The sequence below is a fragment of the Cupressus sempervirens genome, chromosome 8 (assembly GCF_028749045.1).
Source record: "Cupressus sempervirens isolate cs-2001-9-10 chromosome 8, ASM2874904v1, whole genome shotgun sequence".
Taxonomy (NCBI): Eukaryota; Viridiplantae; Streptophyta; class Pinopsida; order Cupressales; family Cupressaceae; genus Cupressus; species Cupressus sempervirens.
This window is the reverse complement of record NC_143125.1, coordinates 525,033,603-525,048,912: the sequence shown is the minus strand read 5'-3', so window position 1 is coordinate 525,048,912 and position 15,310 is coordinate 525,033,603. Positions and strand designations below refer to the sequence as shown.

The 15,310-nt window shown below is 32.7% G+C and overlaps 1 protein-coding gene across 1 annotated transcript in view; it reads right to left on the bottom strand.

Moving 5' to 3' along the window:
- Nucleotides 1-13,554: 13,554 nt before the first annotated feature.
- Nucleotides 13,555-15,310, bottom strand: part of LOC149543503 (glycerol-3-phosphate dehydrogenase SDP6, mitochondrial-like) — a 178,502-nt gene continuing 176,746 nt past the window's right edge. Inside the window, exon 6 of the mRNA XM_089798307.1 lies at nt 13,555-14,122. Coding sequence (XP_089654433.1) covers nt 13,793-14,122 — 330 coding nt within the window. The 3' untranslated portion in view covers nt 13,555-13,792. The remainder of the gene's footprint in view (nt 14,123-15,310) is intronic.

Sequence of the window (15,310 nt, the reverse complement as noted above, 5' to 3'; positions counted from 1 at the left end):
ATCTTCTTCTAAGCTAGTATAGCTGGTCAAATTGCCAACATTAGTGCCAAAATCCTTGAAAAGGGTCTTTAGAAGTGTCAATAATTACCTTGGTGCTATCAATATGCAGGGTATCTTTTCTTATGGTAATTTATGGTGTTGTTGTTGGTGCTTTATTTAGATCTTCCATCATATGTACTATGTTTTTCTTTGTTGCTTAATTAACCTATTGATAATTTCCTCTCATAATTTATAATACGTCTAGTCTTTTTCCTAAGATAGGGCTCAAGACTCTTCAGTAGAATTGCTAGGTGCTCATCACTATCAATCTTACACAGTTTTTTCATTTGGTTTTCTCTAGTTCTTTTGTCCTCATCTTCTACTCCCTTTCTTTTGTTTATCATCCTCTCATAATGGTCTTTACGAATCTCATCCTTAAAATCTTCAAATCCTTTATTAGACAATATCACATGTCTAATAAGTGCATTTTCTAGTTGTAATCTATCAATTTTAATGTAAAGGTGGTAAGGCTTGTTCAATTACACAAAGTTACCTCCATCAATGATTTTGGAATTCAGCTTCTCAACTGTATGCTTCCATGCCTTTCTTCACGTTCTTGCAACTTCAAGTTGCTTCTCTTCTAGTTTTGAGGCTTTTTTTTGTCCTCTCATCTTCTTCTTGGGTATATTTTTCATTATCCCCTTGTGTCTCTTCCCAGGTCCTATTGTCATAGTCTTCATTCTTTTCTTCCTTGGGGAATCAAGAGACTTTTGTTTAACCTCGGCCAATTTGACTAATTTTCTCTTTACCTCAACTACTTCCACTTCTTTTTCTTCTTCAAATGGCTTAGATAGTGGAATAGTAGGTGTGACAGATGGTTGATCCTAAGATACTGCTACATAGGGTGCTATAGGTGTGGTCGTAGATGGAACTACTATAGTAACTAACACCTTTTTTTGGTCATGTCAATGCCAAGGGTGGAACATTCATCATTCCTTGCTAACATATGTGCATTATGCCTATAATGGTTTGCTTCACTTCACTCATCTCTTATTTTGACATGCTTGCCTCCTACATCAATTTCTTCATTACTGAGTCAACTTTCTTCTTAGTAGACTTTTTTATTTTTGCTTTTCTTGCTGATTGCATCAACTCATCATAAGTTCCAAGCCATCAAATTCATCATGCTTATCTAATTTAAGGATTATCTTTGCATATCCTTCAATTTCTTCTTCTGAGATCTCATAGCCAAGTGGCTCAACATATAGCATTCTAGGTTCTATTGCCTCAATGTATGAGAAATTGGTATCCATCATGAAATAAATAACATCTCTAAAATTTTTTAGCATAGGGGGTGGTATTTTGAGTCTTTCCCTCATCTAAAAAGTCTTCGTAATAAGATCTACATTGCTATTGATTTTATCAATAAGGTGTCTTTTATGCATCTCTATTATTTTCTTCATATTGCACTTATCACTGTGAGCGAATCAACTACTGACATAAAATAAAATATCTAAATTATATGGAGAAACATATGTGTGATCAATGATTGGAATCTAAATTGATTATTCTTAACCTTCTTAATCCTTTCAAGATTCTCAATCAACTGTGCTCTTAGGATTTCACTTAAATTGACCTTCTCTCTCAATACACACTTTATAGGTTGCTTGTATGAATCTAATCACCATGTTATCATCTATGGAACTGGAAAAATATTAGTTGCAATGATTCTACTTAAGAACTTTACATCATCTTGTTTGATCTTACTTATAACTATTCCTCTTCCATTATAAACTGATTTTGTGTCATCCAGAACTATCTTCTTAACATTCTTCTCATTAACAGGTATACTGCCCTCATTGCAAAGACCAATCACTTAATGGATTAGGTTATCTAAAATTTCTACTACATTATCTCCTAACAAAAACTTTCCATCATGGATTCTATTGAGTATAACCTTAGTCTATTCTTCATTATCAAATTCATAATTTAAAATAGAAATTTTTAGGTCATTTTCCTCCAAATGCACAAACTCTTATTTAAAACTCATATAACTATTCCTCTTCCAATATAAATTGATTTTGTGTTATCTAGAACTATCTTCTTAACATTCTTCTCATTAACAAGTATATTGCCCTCATTGCAAAGACTAATCACTTCATGAATTAGGTTAGTTGAAATTTCTACTACATTATCTCTTAACCAAAACTTTCCATCATGGATTTTGTTGAGTATAAACTTAGTCTATTCTTCATTATCAAATTCGTAATAAAATAAATATTTTGCTAGGTCACTGTCCTCCAAATGAAGGGAATTTCTAATGAATGGTTCATAAGGCACAACATTTGGTGAAGGTTTTGCAAATGGGGTTGCAAGCTTTGGGTTTAACCATGGAGGAAACTCTGTAGTTAACCGTGCTCAGGCTGGAGTAGTACTAGGATGGGTGACCTCTCGAAAAGTCCCAATGCTTCATCCTTGTGAGCATTACCTAGATCCAATGAGTGTTTAGTGTTCAATTTATTCTCATGAAAGATGGATTCATGTTGAATCACTACTCATGAAACATGGGTCAATGAGTTTGAATCAAAATCACATAGTTAAATCCTGATAGCAATATCACAATTTTATTTGCTGTGGAAATTATCTCCTACTTATCAATTGATGAGCTTACGGGGCTTTCTAATGAATGGTTCATAAGGTGCAACACTTGGTGAAGGTTTTGCAAATGGGGTTGCAAGCTTTGGGTTTAACCATGGAGGAAACTCCGTAGTTAAGCGCACTCAGGTTGGTGTAGTACTAGGTTGGGTGACCTCCAGAGAAGTCCCAGTGCTTTACCCCTATGAGCATCACCTAGATCCAATGAGTGCTAAGTATTCCATTTATTCTCATGAGAGATGGATTCAGTTGAATCACTACTCATGAAACATGGGTCAATGAGTTTGACTCAAAATCACACAGCTAAATCCTAATAGCAATATCACAATTTGACTTGCTATGGAAATTATCTCCTACTCATCATATACTAGTTGTGAATTAGACTCAATTCCTTAGAAACATGTTATTCTCCTACTATTTCAAACTTTCTTCTAATGTAGCTACTCACGTCTTCAAAGTGAATGACTATTTCCAGAACTTTAGAAAACGTAATGCTAGGGTCATCCTCTAAGGGTTTCACTAGGTGGATTTTCATCTTAAGTCTTACTTCTTCCTCAACATTGTGAATTAAAGACTTGTCCAATTTAACAATCAAACTCTGAACTCAACTCTTGCGTAAAATGTAAAATAACTCAATTTCACACTTAATTAGGGTTCTCTGAACTTCACACTTCAATTCACCTTCAATTCACTTGTACTTTGTTCTTTACTTCTCCTTAACTCTACACACACTCAAATGGTACACAAGAACTTGTTCACATCCTTTAAATATGACCAAATCAATCTTTGCATTAATTGCAAAAGTACGCAATTCTTATAAAGTTGTTTTTGATTATCAGTATACTTGACTTCTTTCATGCACTTCACATGCGATCTCCAAATCATATGCGCTCTTAACCATAGCTTCAACTCATCATGAAATACCTCATATTAACTGTTCATGTCTTTATTTTCCATCTGGTACCTTTTATATCTTTCTGATGATTATTTCAATTATAAAATATACTTAATTCAAATAGGATGAATCACATACAATTCTTGACTTTAGATTTCCTTCAGGTACATCGAATGATTGTTCTTCTAATACTACATGCGAGCTTGATGGATCTTTGGCTTTGACAAACACTTCTTTGAATTCTTCTATATGTTATCTCAACTCATATTTTAGAATGTCATTGTTTCTATCATTCCTTCTGACAGTTTTGTTTGTGTTCCTTTTGAAATTTGGGTTCTTTTTTATGTTCCTCATATCCACTCTGTAAAATATTTCTATATGATCGAATTTATTGCATAATTGACATACTAGTGCATTATTTCCAAATTTAGGTCCAAGCTAGTTTACAGGTGCTCTACAATTTTTGGTTGTGTCCAAAGTTGTTGCATTTGTAACACACAATATTGTTCATTGCTCTGTTACTTCCTTCATTGGATCTCCTTCTTTCTCCTACAACGTTAGTATTGTTAGGAATAAGGTGTCTCAACCTTGGATAATTCCTATTCTTATTATTTGTTTTGTAAATGTATTTTTTGCAAATAATGTAATTAACTGTGAGTGTACATATCTAGTAGGCATGTTGATGTGTCATTCCACTTGTATGTGTCAACGTCTTGAATTGTGTGTAATGAGATCATGGTTGAAATGGTTATGGTGAATTCATATGGCACGTAAGAGCTATCTTTGAAAGATTTGATGATGGGTGAAGATGTGAAGACATGTGACAATTGATCATTGAGTACTATACACTTGAGTCTCCATCTAGTGCACAAGGTTTGAGTTCCTACTTTTCTAGAGAATGGTAAAACCCTAATACAGTTGTTCTTAGGAAGTTTCCCTAAAAATGGAAAGCATGTGATATAAGCATTTTTAGGGTTGCAAATAGGAGAGAGTGAAAAGTGTACTATTGGTTGCTACTAGATTAGTCCTCCGTGTCCTATAGAACTTGCATTGCAAGTGTGTTGTAACCTTTCTGTTTAAGATAATACATTATGCAAGTTCTAGAGGGGTGGGGTTGTTTTACTGAAAGGTTTTTCCCCACCATAATATCTTTGTGTTTATGTGTTTTCTTTCTCTATCTATTTTATGTATTCATGGTTGACTGCAATATTATTGTTTACATAAAATTGAATCTAAAATTGCAAGGATTTAATAGGAATTTGCACAATACTTTCCTTAAGGGATTAGTGTAGGAAGTTGTTTCCGCACCTGAGTTTCCTGACAAGTACCTCTAAACATTCAACTATTACTATTATTATTATCAATTTTAGGTTTCTTACAATCAACTTCTCTATGACCAAAACCATGACAATTATAACAATAAAAATTAGTAACATATTTTAATGGCTTACCTGTGCATTCCCTTTTCATATCACCAATTTCATTACACGCAAATCATCTACCTTTGAATTCATACCTTACTTTCTTGGGTGATTTAATTTTCTCAAATTTCTTAGGTTCATCAATTTGTTTAGGTTGGTCAACTTGTTCAATCTCCTTAGGTGAATTATCTGTTTGATTTGGCTCAAATTTGTTTTGTTTTTCTTTCTCTTGTGTAACCTAATGAATCTCATTTCTAGCTTTAGATTTCTTGGCTGACTTTTCTACAATAAAATATCCAAGACCAATCTTATCATAGAAGGTCTCTGAAAATATAATTGCTCATCAATTTTCTCACTACTAGAGTATAACTTCTCTAATTTTTGCTTAGTCTGGGTTAACTCTCATTTCACAATAGTGTTCTACTTCTCAATTTTTTCATATTCTAATTTGGTGGATTCAAGTTTGGATGTAACTTTTGTAAGATGGGATCTTAGATCTGCATTCTCAGATTTTAGATTTGACTCGATTTTCCTATCATATTTCTTTAAACTTAACTTCAATTCATGTTTAAGGATCTCATTTTCTTTCTTCAAACTTGAAAATTCATCACTATCCTCAATTTGATATTTAGGTTCCTTTCTGGATTTGAGATGATTAATCTTGTCTTTTAGCTTACCAATATAGTCTTTTGCATCTTCATATCTTTCTTTCAGGTTATCTCTTTCTTCAGTGAGGATGTCGATCTGCTCAAGGGATTCTTCTTGGTTCTTTTGTAATTGTTTCATATCCATATGGATCTTACTTAATTTGTTAATCCTCTTCTGAGTGACTATGCTCTGATACCAATCGTTAGAAATAGGGAATACTGAGAAGGGGGTGAATCAGTATTCTATAAAATTTAGCCCAAAACTTGACATTATGAATTACTTTATAACTTACATAACAAAGAAAACTAATTATGTTGAACAATAAACATAACCATGCAATAAGAGAACTCACCACAGCATATTTTGTTAACTAGGGAAACCCTAGCCAAGGGAAAACCCCAGTGAGGATGGTACCCACAAAATGATCCACTAATCAAAAGTATATGGTTAAAGATATTGACCCTATTAGAAGTCTATTACATCTGTATAGTGTATTGGTCCTTGTTATAAGCCTCAACCCTATTAGGAGTTGTTATATACAAATACAAAATGTATGCAAGAAGAGCCCACTACCCAAACATGCAATAGACAATGTAGTTCCTTGATACAAAAAGATAGATACACAAACCTCTTTATTTGTCGTTGATATCCTCAATGTTTGATATAGCTCTCACTGCTCTTCACAAAATTCACATTCCTCTAATCATACATTGAAATTCACATCACATATATTTCACGTAGCCTTTCTTAGAAGCACTTTTAACTTCACACTTTACATTCTACCTTTATACCTTTGCAATTTACAAAATTACTATCCAGACACCCCTTCATCTTCACTTTATACTCTCTTTACATTATACTCTCTTTACACTATACTCTCTTTACACTATATAATGTGTGTGTGTGTGTGTGTGTGTGTGTGTGTGTGTTTTCATAAATGACAACTACAACTCATCTACCTAGCCAAATTGCCAACAACATCTACTTTGTTGATAGCTTGAAACATAACTTGTTGAAAGTTGGTGGCTTGTTGACAAGGGTTGTCATCTATAGCTCAATGAGAAGACATCTATAATCAAGGATAAGCATAGAAAACCAATTACAAGAACTAGAGGTAATACATTTCAATTAAATCATGTTGAGATCAGTTGTTTGGTTACAAAAGTGGATGATATTTGGTTATGGCATAGAAGATTTTGTTAGATAAATTTTGATGACATAGTGAAGGTGAGTAATACTAATGTTGTAAGAGATCTACCAAAGATTGTGAAACCTTCTACTATGTTGTGCAAGGAATGTGTAATGGCTAAATAGAAGAAGAGCACTTCTCCTAGCAAGACATTCACTACTTTAGAAAAGTTGAAAAGTGTTAATATAGATGTATGTAGTACTACAAAGAATAGAACTTTCCATGGCTAGAGGTATTACATTCTTTCTGTTGATGATTACACTAGAATGATGTGAGTTGCAATTTTTTAGGGAGAAGTAAGAAGCTTTTGACAATTTTAAGATTTACATTGCTAAATTTGTAAATGAATCTAGTTTAAGAATCAAATTTTTGAGGTTTGATAGAGGTCAATAGTTTACTTCTGATTAATTCAACGCTTTTTGTGAGGATAATGGAATTTGTTGTCAAATCTTAACACCTACAACACCACTAGTGGATGATAAGAAAAAAGAAGGAACAAAACAGTGAGTGAAGTAGCTAGAGTGATGTTACTTGAGGGTAAGGTATCACATGTCCATTGGAGAGAAGCAATTACTACTACATATACATTATGAACAAATTTTAGATCGGCCAAGGAACAAGTAAAACCCTTTATGAATAATGGTTTGTTCAAACACCTACAGTAAAGTATTTCAAAAAATTTGACAGCAAATATAATATCAAAAGAGAAGATGATATAAGGAAGTTGAAAACTATAAGTGATGAAGGAATATTTCTTGGTTATTTTACTAAGATTAAAGCATACAGATGTTAAAACCTAAGATTAAATAAGATTATTGAGAGTGCAAATGTTAGGATTGATAAGATTCCAGACACAAGAAAGAATATGTGATTATGATTTTGATGATGATACGAATCAAGCTAGTACAAGTAAGAGACAAGTAATAAATCAAAACACAGAACAAGAACAATACTTTGAATCAGACAATAAAATATATGTATAGATTGAAGAACCTAAAGAACAGAAGAGAACACGTAAATATGTTTCAAGGAATCATCTTGATAATTAGACTATTGGTAATGCTAGTAGAGGAGTAATGACAAGAGGTAAGAGAGGAGAAGAGATTTTTTTAATTTTACAAGTTAAATCTAACACCATTGATGAGGCGTGTAAGGATAAATTCAGATAAATGCAATGAAAGAAGAACTTGAGTCAATATAAAAGAATAACACATGGGAATCAGTACCAAGACCTAAAGATACAAATGTTATTGACACAAAATGGGTATTTAGGAAAAAATGAATGAACAAGGTGAAGTTGTAAGGAACAAAGCAAGGTTGGTATGTAAGGGCTATTTACAATGAGAAGGTATAGGTTTTCAATAAACTTTTTCTCGTATAGAAAGACTAGAAGGTGTAAGAAAGTTTTTTCCTTATGCATCTAACAAGAATTTCGAAATGTATTTGAAGTTAGATTTCTTGAATGGTGAGTTGAGGAACAGGTCTAAATTGAACAACATGTGCTTTTCATTGACTGAAGAAAAAGATATGGTATATATATGTTGAAGAAGGCATTATATCAATTAAAGTGAACACCTAGAGCTTGATATGCTAGAATGGATAAACATTTACTAAGTTTGGGTTTTAAGAGATGAAATGCAAATAGAAATATGTATTTGAAAACTAATATTGATGGATTGTTGCTTATTGATGTATTTGTTGACGATATCATTTTTGGTGGAAATGATGAGGCAGTAACATATTTTTGATGAAATGAAAGATGAATTTGAGATGTCTGTGATTGGTGAAATGAAATACTTTTTGGGATTGCAAACAACATAGAGTAAGTGTGGCATTCTTATATTTTAGGCCAAGTATCTTAAAGATTCATTGGTGATATTTGGTATGGAAAATTGCAAACATGTTGGAACACCTATGGTAACTAGATGCAAATTATCTAATAAAGATGATTCACCCAATGCTATGAAAACATGGTACAAATCAATGATTGGTGTATTACAGTACTTAACCCATACAAGGCAATATATGAAAATGACGTTGAAATTGTGGCAAAATTTCAAGATCATAAGGAGATGCACTAAGTAGCAATTAAAAAAAATTTCAAATATTTGAAAGGAATGGTATATTTTGGCTTATGGTATGACAAATCTAAAATTTCACATTGTATACATATACTGATGTTGATTGAGTAGAAAATTTTGATGACAGAAAAAGTACAAGTGGAGGAGTATTCATTCTTGGTGGAAGATAAGTATCTTGGTCAAGTAAAAAACAAGATTGTATTTCTTAGTCCATAGCAGAGGCATAATATGTTGCAGTAGCTAACGGTTGTAATTATATTATGCGGATAGAGTAAATGCATAAGGGAATTATTATTGTATTTTCTAAACCTACCATTATGCATTGTGATAACATGAGTACAGTAAGTTTGTCAGATAATCATGTTTTACATTCAAAAACAAATACATGCAATTAAGTATCAATTTTTGAGAGAAAAGATTGCAAAGAAAGAGATCAAATCGGAGTATGTGAATACAAAAGAATAGATAGAAGATATATTTACAAAACCATTGGTTGAGGACACCTTTGAGTATCTTAAGGGTATGTTGGGGCAATGTCCTCACCTAGTAAAGAATAATCGGTGCAATATTGCATCAGTCTTATATAAGAAGGGCATTATTCATTCATTTGCTTGGTATTGCTCCTTAGGGGGAGTGGTCAAAATAAGAAAAGCTACATAAATAGCTGAAGATAAAGCTCTTATGCTTATTGTTTAGCACAATAGTGTTTGTTGGCACTTGATACATTTCAATTAATATCGTTTACATATTGCCACCTTTATTATTGATGTCAAAGAGGGAGAAATTCAATGAAAAACCAAGAAGAACCAAGGGGAGAGGATGAAATAGAAAATATGGAAGCATATGGGGAGATTATTTGTAAAGGTTGTATGTGTTGAGGATATTCAAAACAAGGATATCCAGAAGATTATGTTTGGATTGATGGTTTTTCATCATATATTGCCATCAATGCCAAAGAGGGAGATTGTTAAGAATAGAGGTTTGGTTGGCACTTGGATATGTTGTTTATGTGTTGTATTGATCATAGGTATTTTCATTGATGACAACATGCTTTTATGCAATCATGATAAACAGAGATTCTATAATTCATTTGGTGAAGACTAATAGCAGACCAGTTGTAGAGGAAATAATGTCAAAGACAATTGGTAGCATATTGGCTATATTTTATCAGTGAGACTGAAGTAACCAACGAGCTTGGATTGTGGTAGAGGACATGTTCATGATGCTATGTTTGTGATAGAAAGGGTTGGCGATCATTATGTAATGGTTGTTGTAGTGAAACATGCAATATGATTTACTAACACTCGAGTGGGTTGATGAAACGTGTTGGTTATCATTGTAAAATTTATTAATTGTATTGTAACATATGAGAACCTTAATATTATAATTGTAATGATGCTTAAGAAGGCATATATGCCTTCATGTCGTACTATGTAATTAAGTATACATTGGAAAAACTCTAACAAGCCGACCTAATTTATTATTTATGAGGGTATAAAGGAGAATTGTTTCATTGATTAGGAAATTTTGTAGGTAATGTATGTGGTCAATTGATGCAAGCTTGAATGTTGGATGATCAGAGAAGAGTAAAGATTGGTTTGTTTGATGGTATTGGGCTTCAAAGGAACTGTTTTGGTAAGTTGCAAATTAGTCAAATCACTTAATTTGGATTTGTTATCCTACTACATCTTTAGAATATGAAGACTCTTAACATTTTCATTTACATGGGCAACAATTCCATTACTCTCATATTTTATGTTTATCATCTCTTGGTGTTAGGGAATCTCAAAAGATATCATTTTCTCTACAATTAAAATAACTTCCACAAAAACGTCCTCTTTTAGGTCCTAATCCAATTCTTTCTTTTCTCTTATATCTCAATTATTTTGGTCATGAGGATGGTAGGCATTATTTCCATTGTGGCCTTGACCACAACTATTTTTTTCTAATCTTCCTTTGACCTTCATTTTGTTTTTGACTTTTCTATTTAATTTCACCTTCAATAGAAATTGATAATAATCCACATTCTAACTAGACTGAACTCTTTTGTATACTTGCTTTTAACCAATTGAGGCAACAAACTCCTTTCTCCTTATCAACCTCAAAATGACATGTTCTAATCAAAATCCAATAGTATTCTCCTAAATACTCCTTTGTAGATATGTCTCCTTTCTTCAATCAGTACATCTTTAGCAACTCAAGCTCACAATCTATGGTAATAAGCTACCTCTTCAACTTCTCCACCATCTAATCATATATTTCTTTTTTTATTGTCACTTTTTAATTTGGTCTTTGCAAATCTAACCCTATCAAGATCTTCCACCTCTTCATATTTAAAATACTCCTCAATATAATTGATCCAACTAATCAATTCCTTTGAATTCAAGCTTGCAAAAAATCTTTAACACTTCAACCTCATCAAATTCTTGGATATAGCCCTCAAAAATCTATCCTCTTCAAGATCTCTTACAAACTCTTGCTCTTCCTCAAAATGAACTCCCTCTTCAAGATCCCCACAAACTAGTATCCTTCCTCAAATTGTTCTTACTCTTTAGATTCATCCTCAATTTAATCTCACCTACTTTGTTCCACTCTTCTTTGCAACTCCACTTGCATTGCTTGCACTTATCTCTAAAGGTCTAAAATCCTCATTTGGAACAACTTTCCCTCCACTATCATTTCTTCCACTATACATAAAACAATTGGTTTTGGATATATACAAATTAAAGCTACAAGCCTTCATCTTAAGCTCGATGATGGACTCAATTCTCAATCCCTAAACCTCTTTCGCCAGCCCCTATTTATACTGCTCTTTAGCATCTTGTGATTCTCATGCCCCCTCTAGGACATAAACAAATGGCATTCAATTAATGCTCCATTTAGCGCATACATACCTCTAGAACTTTTTACAATTCACATTATAGGCACCTAGAAAAATGTCATGTTCATTCTCCCTAAGCATTGAATCTTCCCCTTATTCCTATGCCAAGAAATATGTTTTCTTATTTTTTACAACATAAATAATAGGAAATTGTATCTATTCTTTGAAAATTTGCAATTGTCTTACATGGCTAAAAATTAAATAATCTAACCCTCTTTATTTCCTCTTGTACACTTTTGTAGGTATGAAGACACTTATAGATGCTTGCATTTATTTATATTCATCTATTCTTAACTAAAAACTAAAATAACATGTTTGGATAGTGCAAGACTTCCCTACACTCGTGGATATTCCTAAATTATAAATTATGAACATGGAGAATTATATCATTCTAAAAGTCTTGAGACAACTTAATTTAACAATGGATTGTTGTCCAAGAATGTGGAAGATCTAGCAATGGATTGTTGTCTAAGGCTCTGGTAGATCTATAACTTCATTAATTGCACTTAATTCAAAATATATATTTTCTACAACAAAAACTAATAATATATATATTTTTCCCAACCACCATGTTTTCTTGTGTAGAATGTAAACCTTATGGAAGGCATTGGAATAGTAAGGTTTACCTTTATAAATTCCCGTTAGTGACATGTTTATTTTTATTAAAGAATAATTAATTACATTCTTCTAAATTAGTTGAAATTTATTTAACAAAGACAAACTGTAATACATTGAAAAACAACCTTCTTATTAATACTATTAATTTGTTCATATTTAATACTGTTCAACTGTACATTTTTCCAATAAGCAACGTTGTTTGTAATATTTTATTTCACGGCATCCAGGTACTGTAGTAATGTCACTTCCAAAAGTTTGCATAACATGATTCCATTACAAATCAAATGCAATCTCCGAAGGTAATATTGGAAAATATTGTAAATGAAATTCACACAATACTCAGGTCTATGGGTTCATAGCAAATAACTAAATGTCAACCTACCATTTTTGACAAGTCCTGGCAGACCGTCGGCTTCCTTTGTGGTTGACAAATGCCATGATAAGGGCAAATAGTTACAAATCACATATAATTAATTAATATTTTATACTCAGTAAATGCTAACAAAATGCAATTTAAAACATGCGTCCTCTCACCTCTGGTGGCTGCTACTTTAAATGAACATTTTTTAGCGTTTCCACAATGGAAAAGGCAACTTTGATATTTCAAATCCTTGACCCGCTTCATCACAATAAATACATTATAATTAGTAACCTGGTCAAAAATTCGTCTCACTGCCATAATATCCAATGTGACATCCAAGCCTATGTTAAGCCCCAGGCTAGGCGAACTTCAATGGTAAGCGTAGCAATGATTTTATTATATAAGATCTGACCAAAAAAAAATTGTTAAAAAGTGATGTGGTTTTCAAAATGATACAGCCTTGTAGGCTGCATCCATCTCAACGTGCATCCTCAACAGTATCAAACAAAACCTTCCAAGTCAGATTACAAATGAATCCAACTCTTACCAACCACTGCTTGTGTATGGAAATATTACCATGGATATAATTCCAGAAGTGTAATCGAACGGAATCATATGCAGAGTTGTCAATAAAGAGATTATGTAAATATATCTGCTATAACATTGCCGGCAGATCACTTATAAAGCATTGATTTGAATAACTTATAGGCGTTTGCACCTTCCCACTCTACTTTGTTACAGTTTATTCCATAAACACAAGAGTATTGCCACATGTATTTTACAGTCTCAAGGATATTGAGCCCTTGATGATAAAATTTTGGCACTATTTTTGGGACCAAATAAAACGACGATATGTATTTCGAAATTCAATTATTATTGTGTTCATCATATGTTCAATTTAGCAGCAAAACCTGCTTTGAAGAACTGAATCTTTCCACGGGGGCAATAAACTTGGAGACAATTCTATCATTTTTTATTTTTAGCAAATGATGCGCAATACTAAAAGAGAGTACATTTTCTGAAGTACATTAAAAAAAATTGCTATGTACACAAGGATAGTCCAATCATGTCTTTAGGAAGAAGAATGACTTATTTGAGGTGTGTTTACCATCATCAAATTGTGCATTTTGAGAAGATTTGAAAGTTTCTAAGAAGGCTACTGCATTTGTCATCTCCACCTTCTTCCTTGCTTTGTCCCAGCCATGTTCTGCAGCAAGTACCTCTATAACACGAGGCAAGGATCTTCTAGCTGCATCTGTGTCAAGGAAGGCAAGCCTTGATCGCCTGGCAATGAAATCAACCGCTGTCTCACAGTACTCATTGCGTGCACAGTATGCAATCTCTGCCTCCAGAAAAGAATATCCATGTGCTAGCCTTTTGCCAAGATTTTCATTCTACAATTCACAGCAGAAATTTTATTTAAGAAATGAAAGCCAAATTCTTATAAGATGGTCATAGACAAAGCACATTTAAATTTTACAACCTAAGTCAAAAAAAAATTCCTTCTTATCAATTGAAGCATAATTTGGCATTTTTATCAAAAGTCAAATTAACTTGGGTTCAAATTTGATACACAAATATGCATAAAGAAAAACATTTATGTTGCTTATAACTTTACATTATATACTCTTATTAATTAAAAACATGATAGTGCTGACTTAGACGAGCAAAGCTTTTGACCTTTTGACCTAGAGATGATTTTAGAAATAAATGTAACACAGTGGCAGCAAAAGCCTTCTGACCTATTAAGTTTAAAAGTACAAAAAACAACATATGTTATTATTCAATCAAATGACTTACATTCTCGAATTGTACTTTAGAGGAAACAAATACTCTACATGTGAGTTGTTATTAACAACTCAACAAACATATATATGTACAACTAACATATTCTAATATTCCACATAATACTAACAAGCCTATAAAAAACTATGTGAACTTCAAGAAATATACCAACACTCTCCATTAATGACAAACCTAACAGATTTTGTCATTACAACAATTTGAACACACATAAGCACTTCTCCAAGAAATGTGGACATAGAATCTCACAACGTAAACAAACAAAAAATAAAAGAAATAGTTCGATTATACCCCTCCATTAATGACAATAACTGAAAGAATGCCCAACTTATCAATATGCAAATACTGAGCAGTTTTGTCATTATGTCAGCAACTTGTTCATCAGTTGGACAATATTGAAGACAGGGAATGTCAGATATAATGATGATGAATTTCAATATGTTTCGTGCTGGCATGATAAACAGGAATCTAACCGTCTTGAGAACACTCTAATTGTCACAAAAAATAGGTGTTGGCTAGAATTCAGATGTTTTCATAACATTTTGGCATCAGTTGCAAGGGTGTTGCAGCCACTGGAATATGGTACCACACAGTCTAAATTCAGTTATGTCAAGATCATAAAGAACTTCATGTAACCAAACAGCTTCACAGCTTGCACTACGCACCACTTCATATTTGGCTTCTATAGATGATAGTGCAAAAAAATGCTGCAATTCTCTCTCCAAAGAAATAGTGCCAGAACCAAGTGAGAACATGCATCCGATAGTTGATCGAGAATC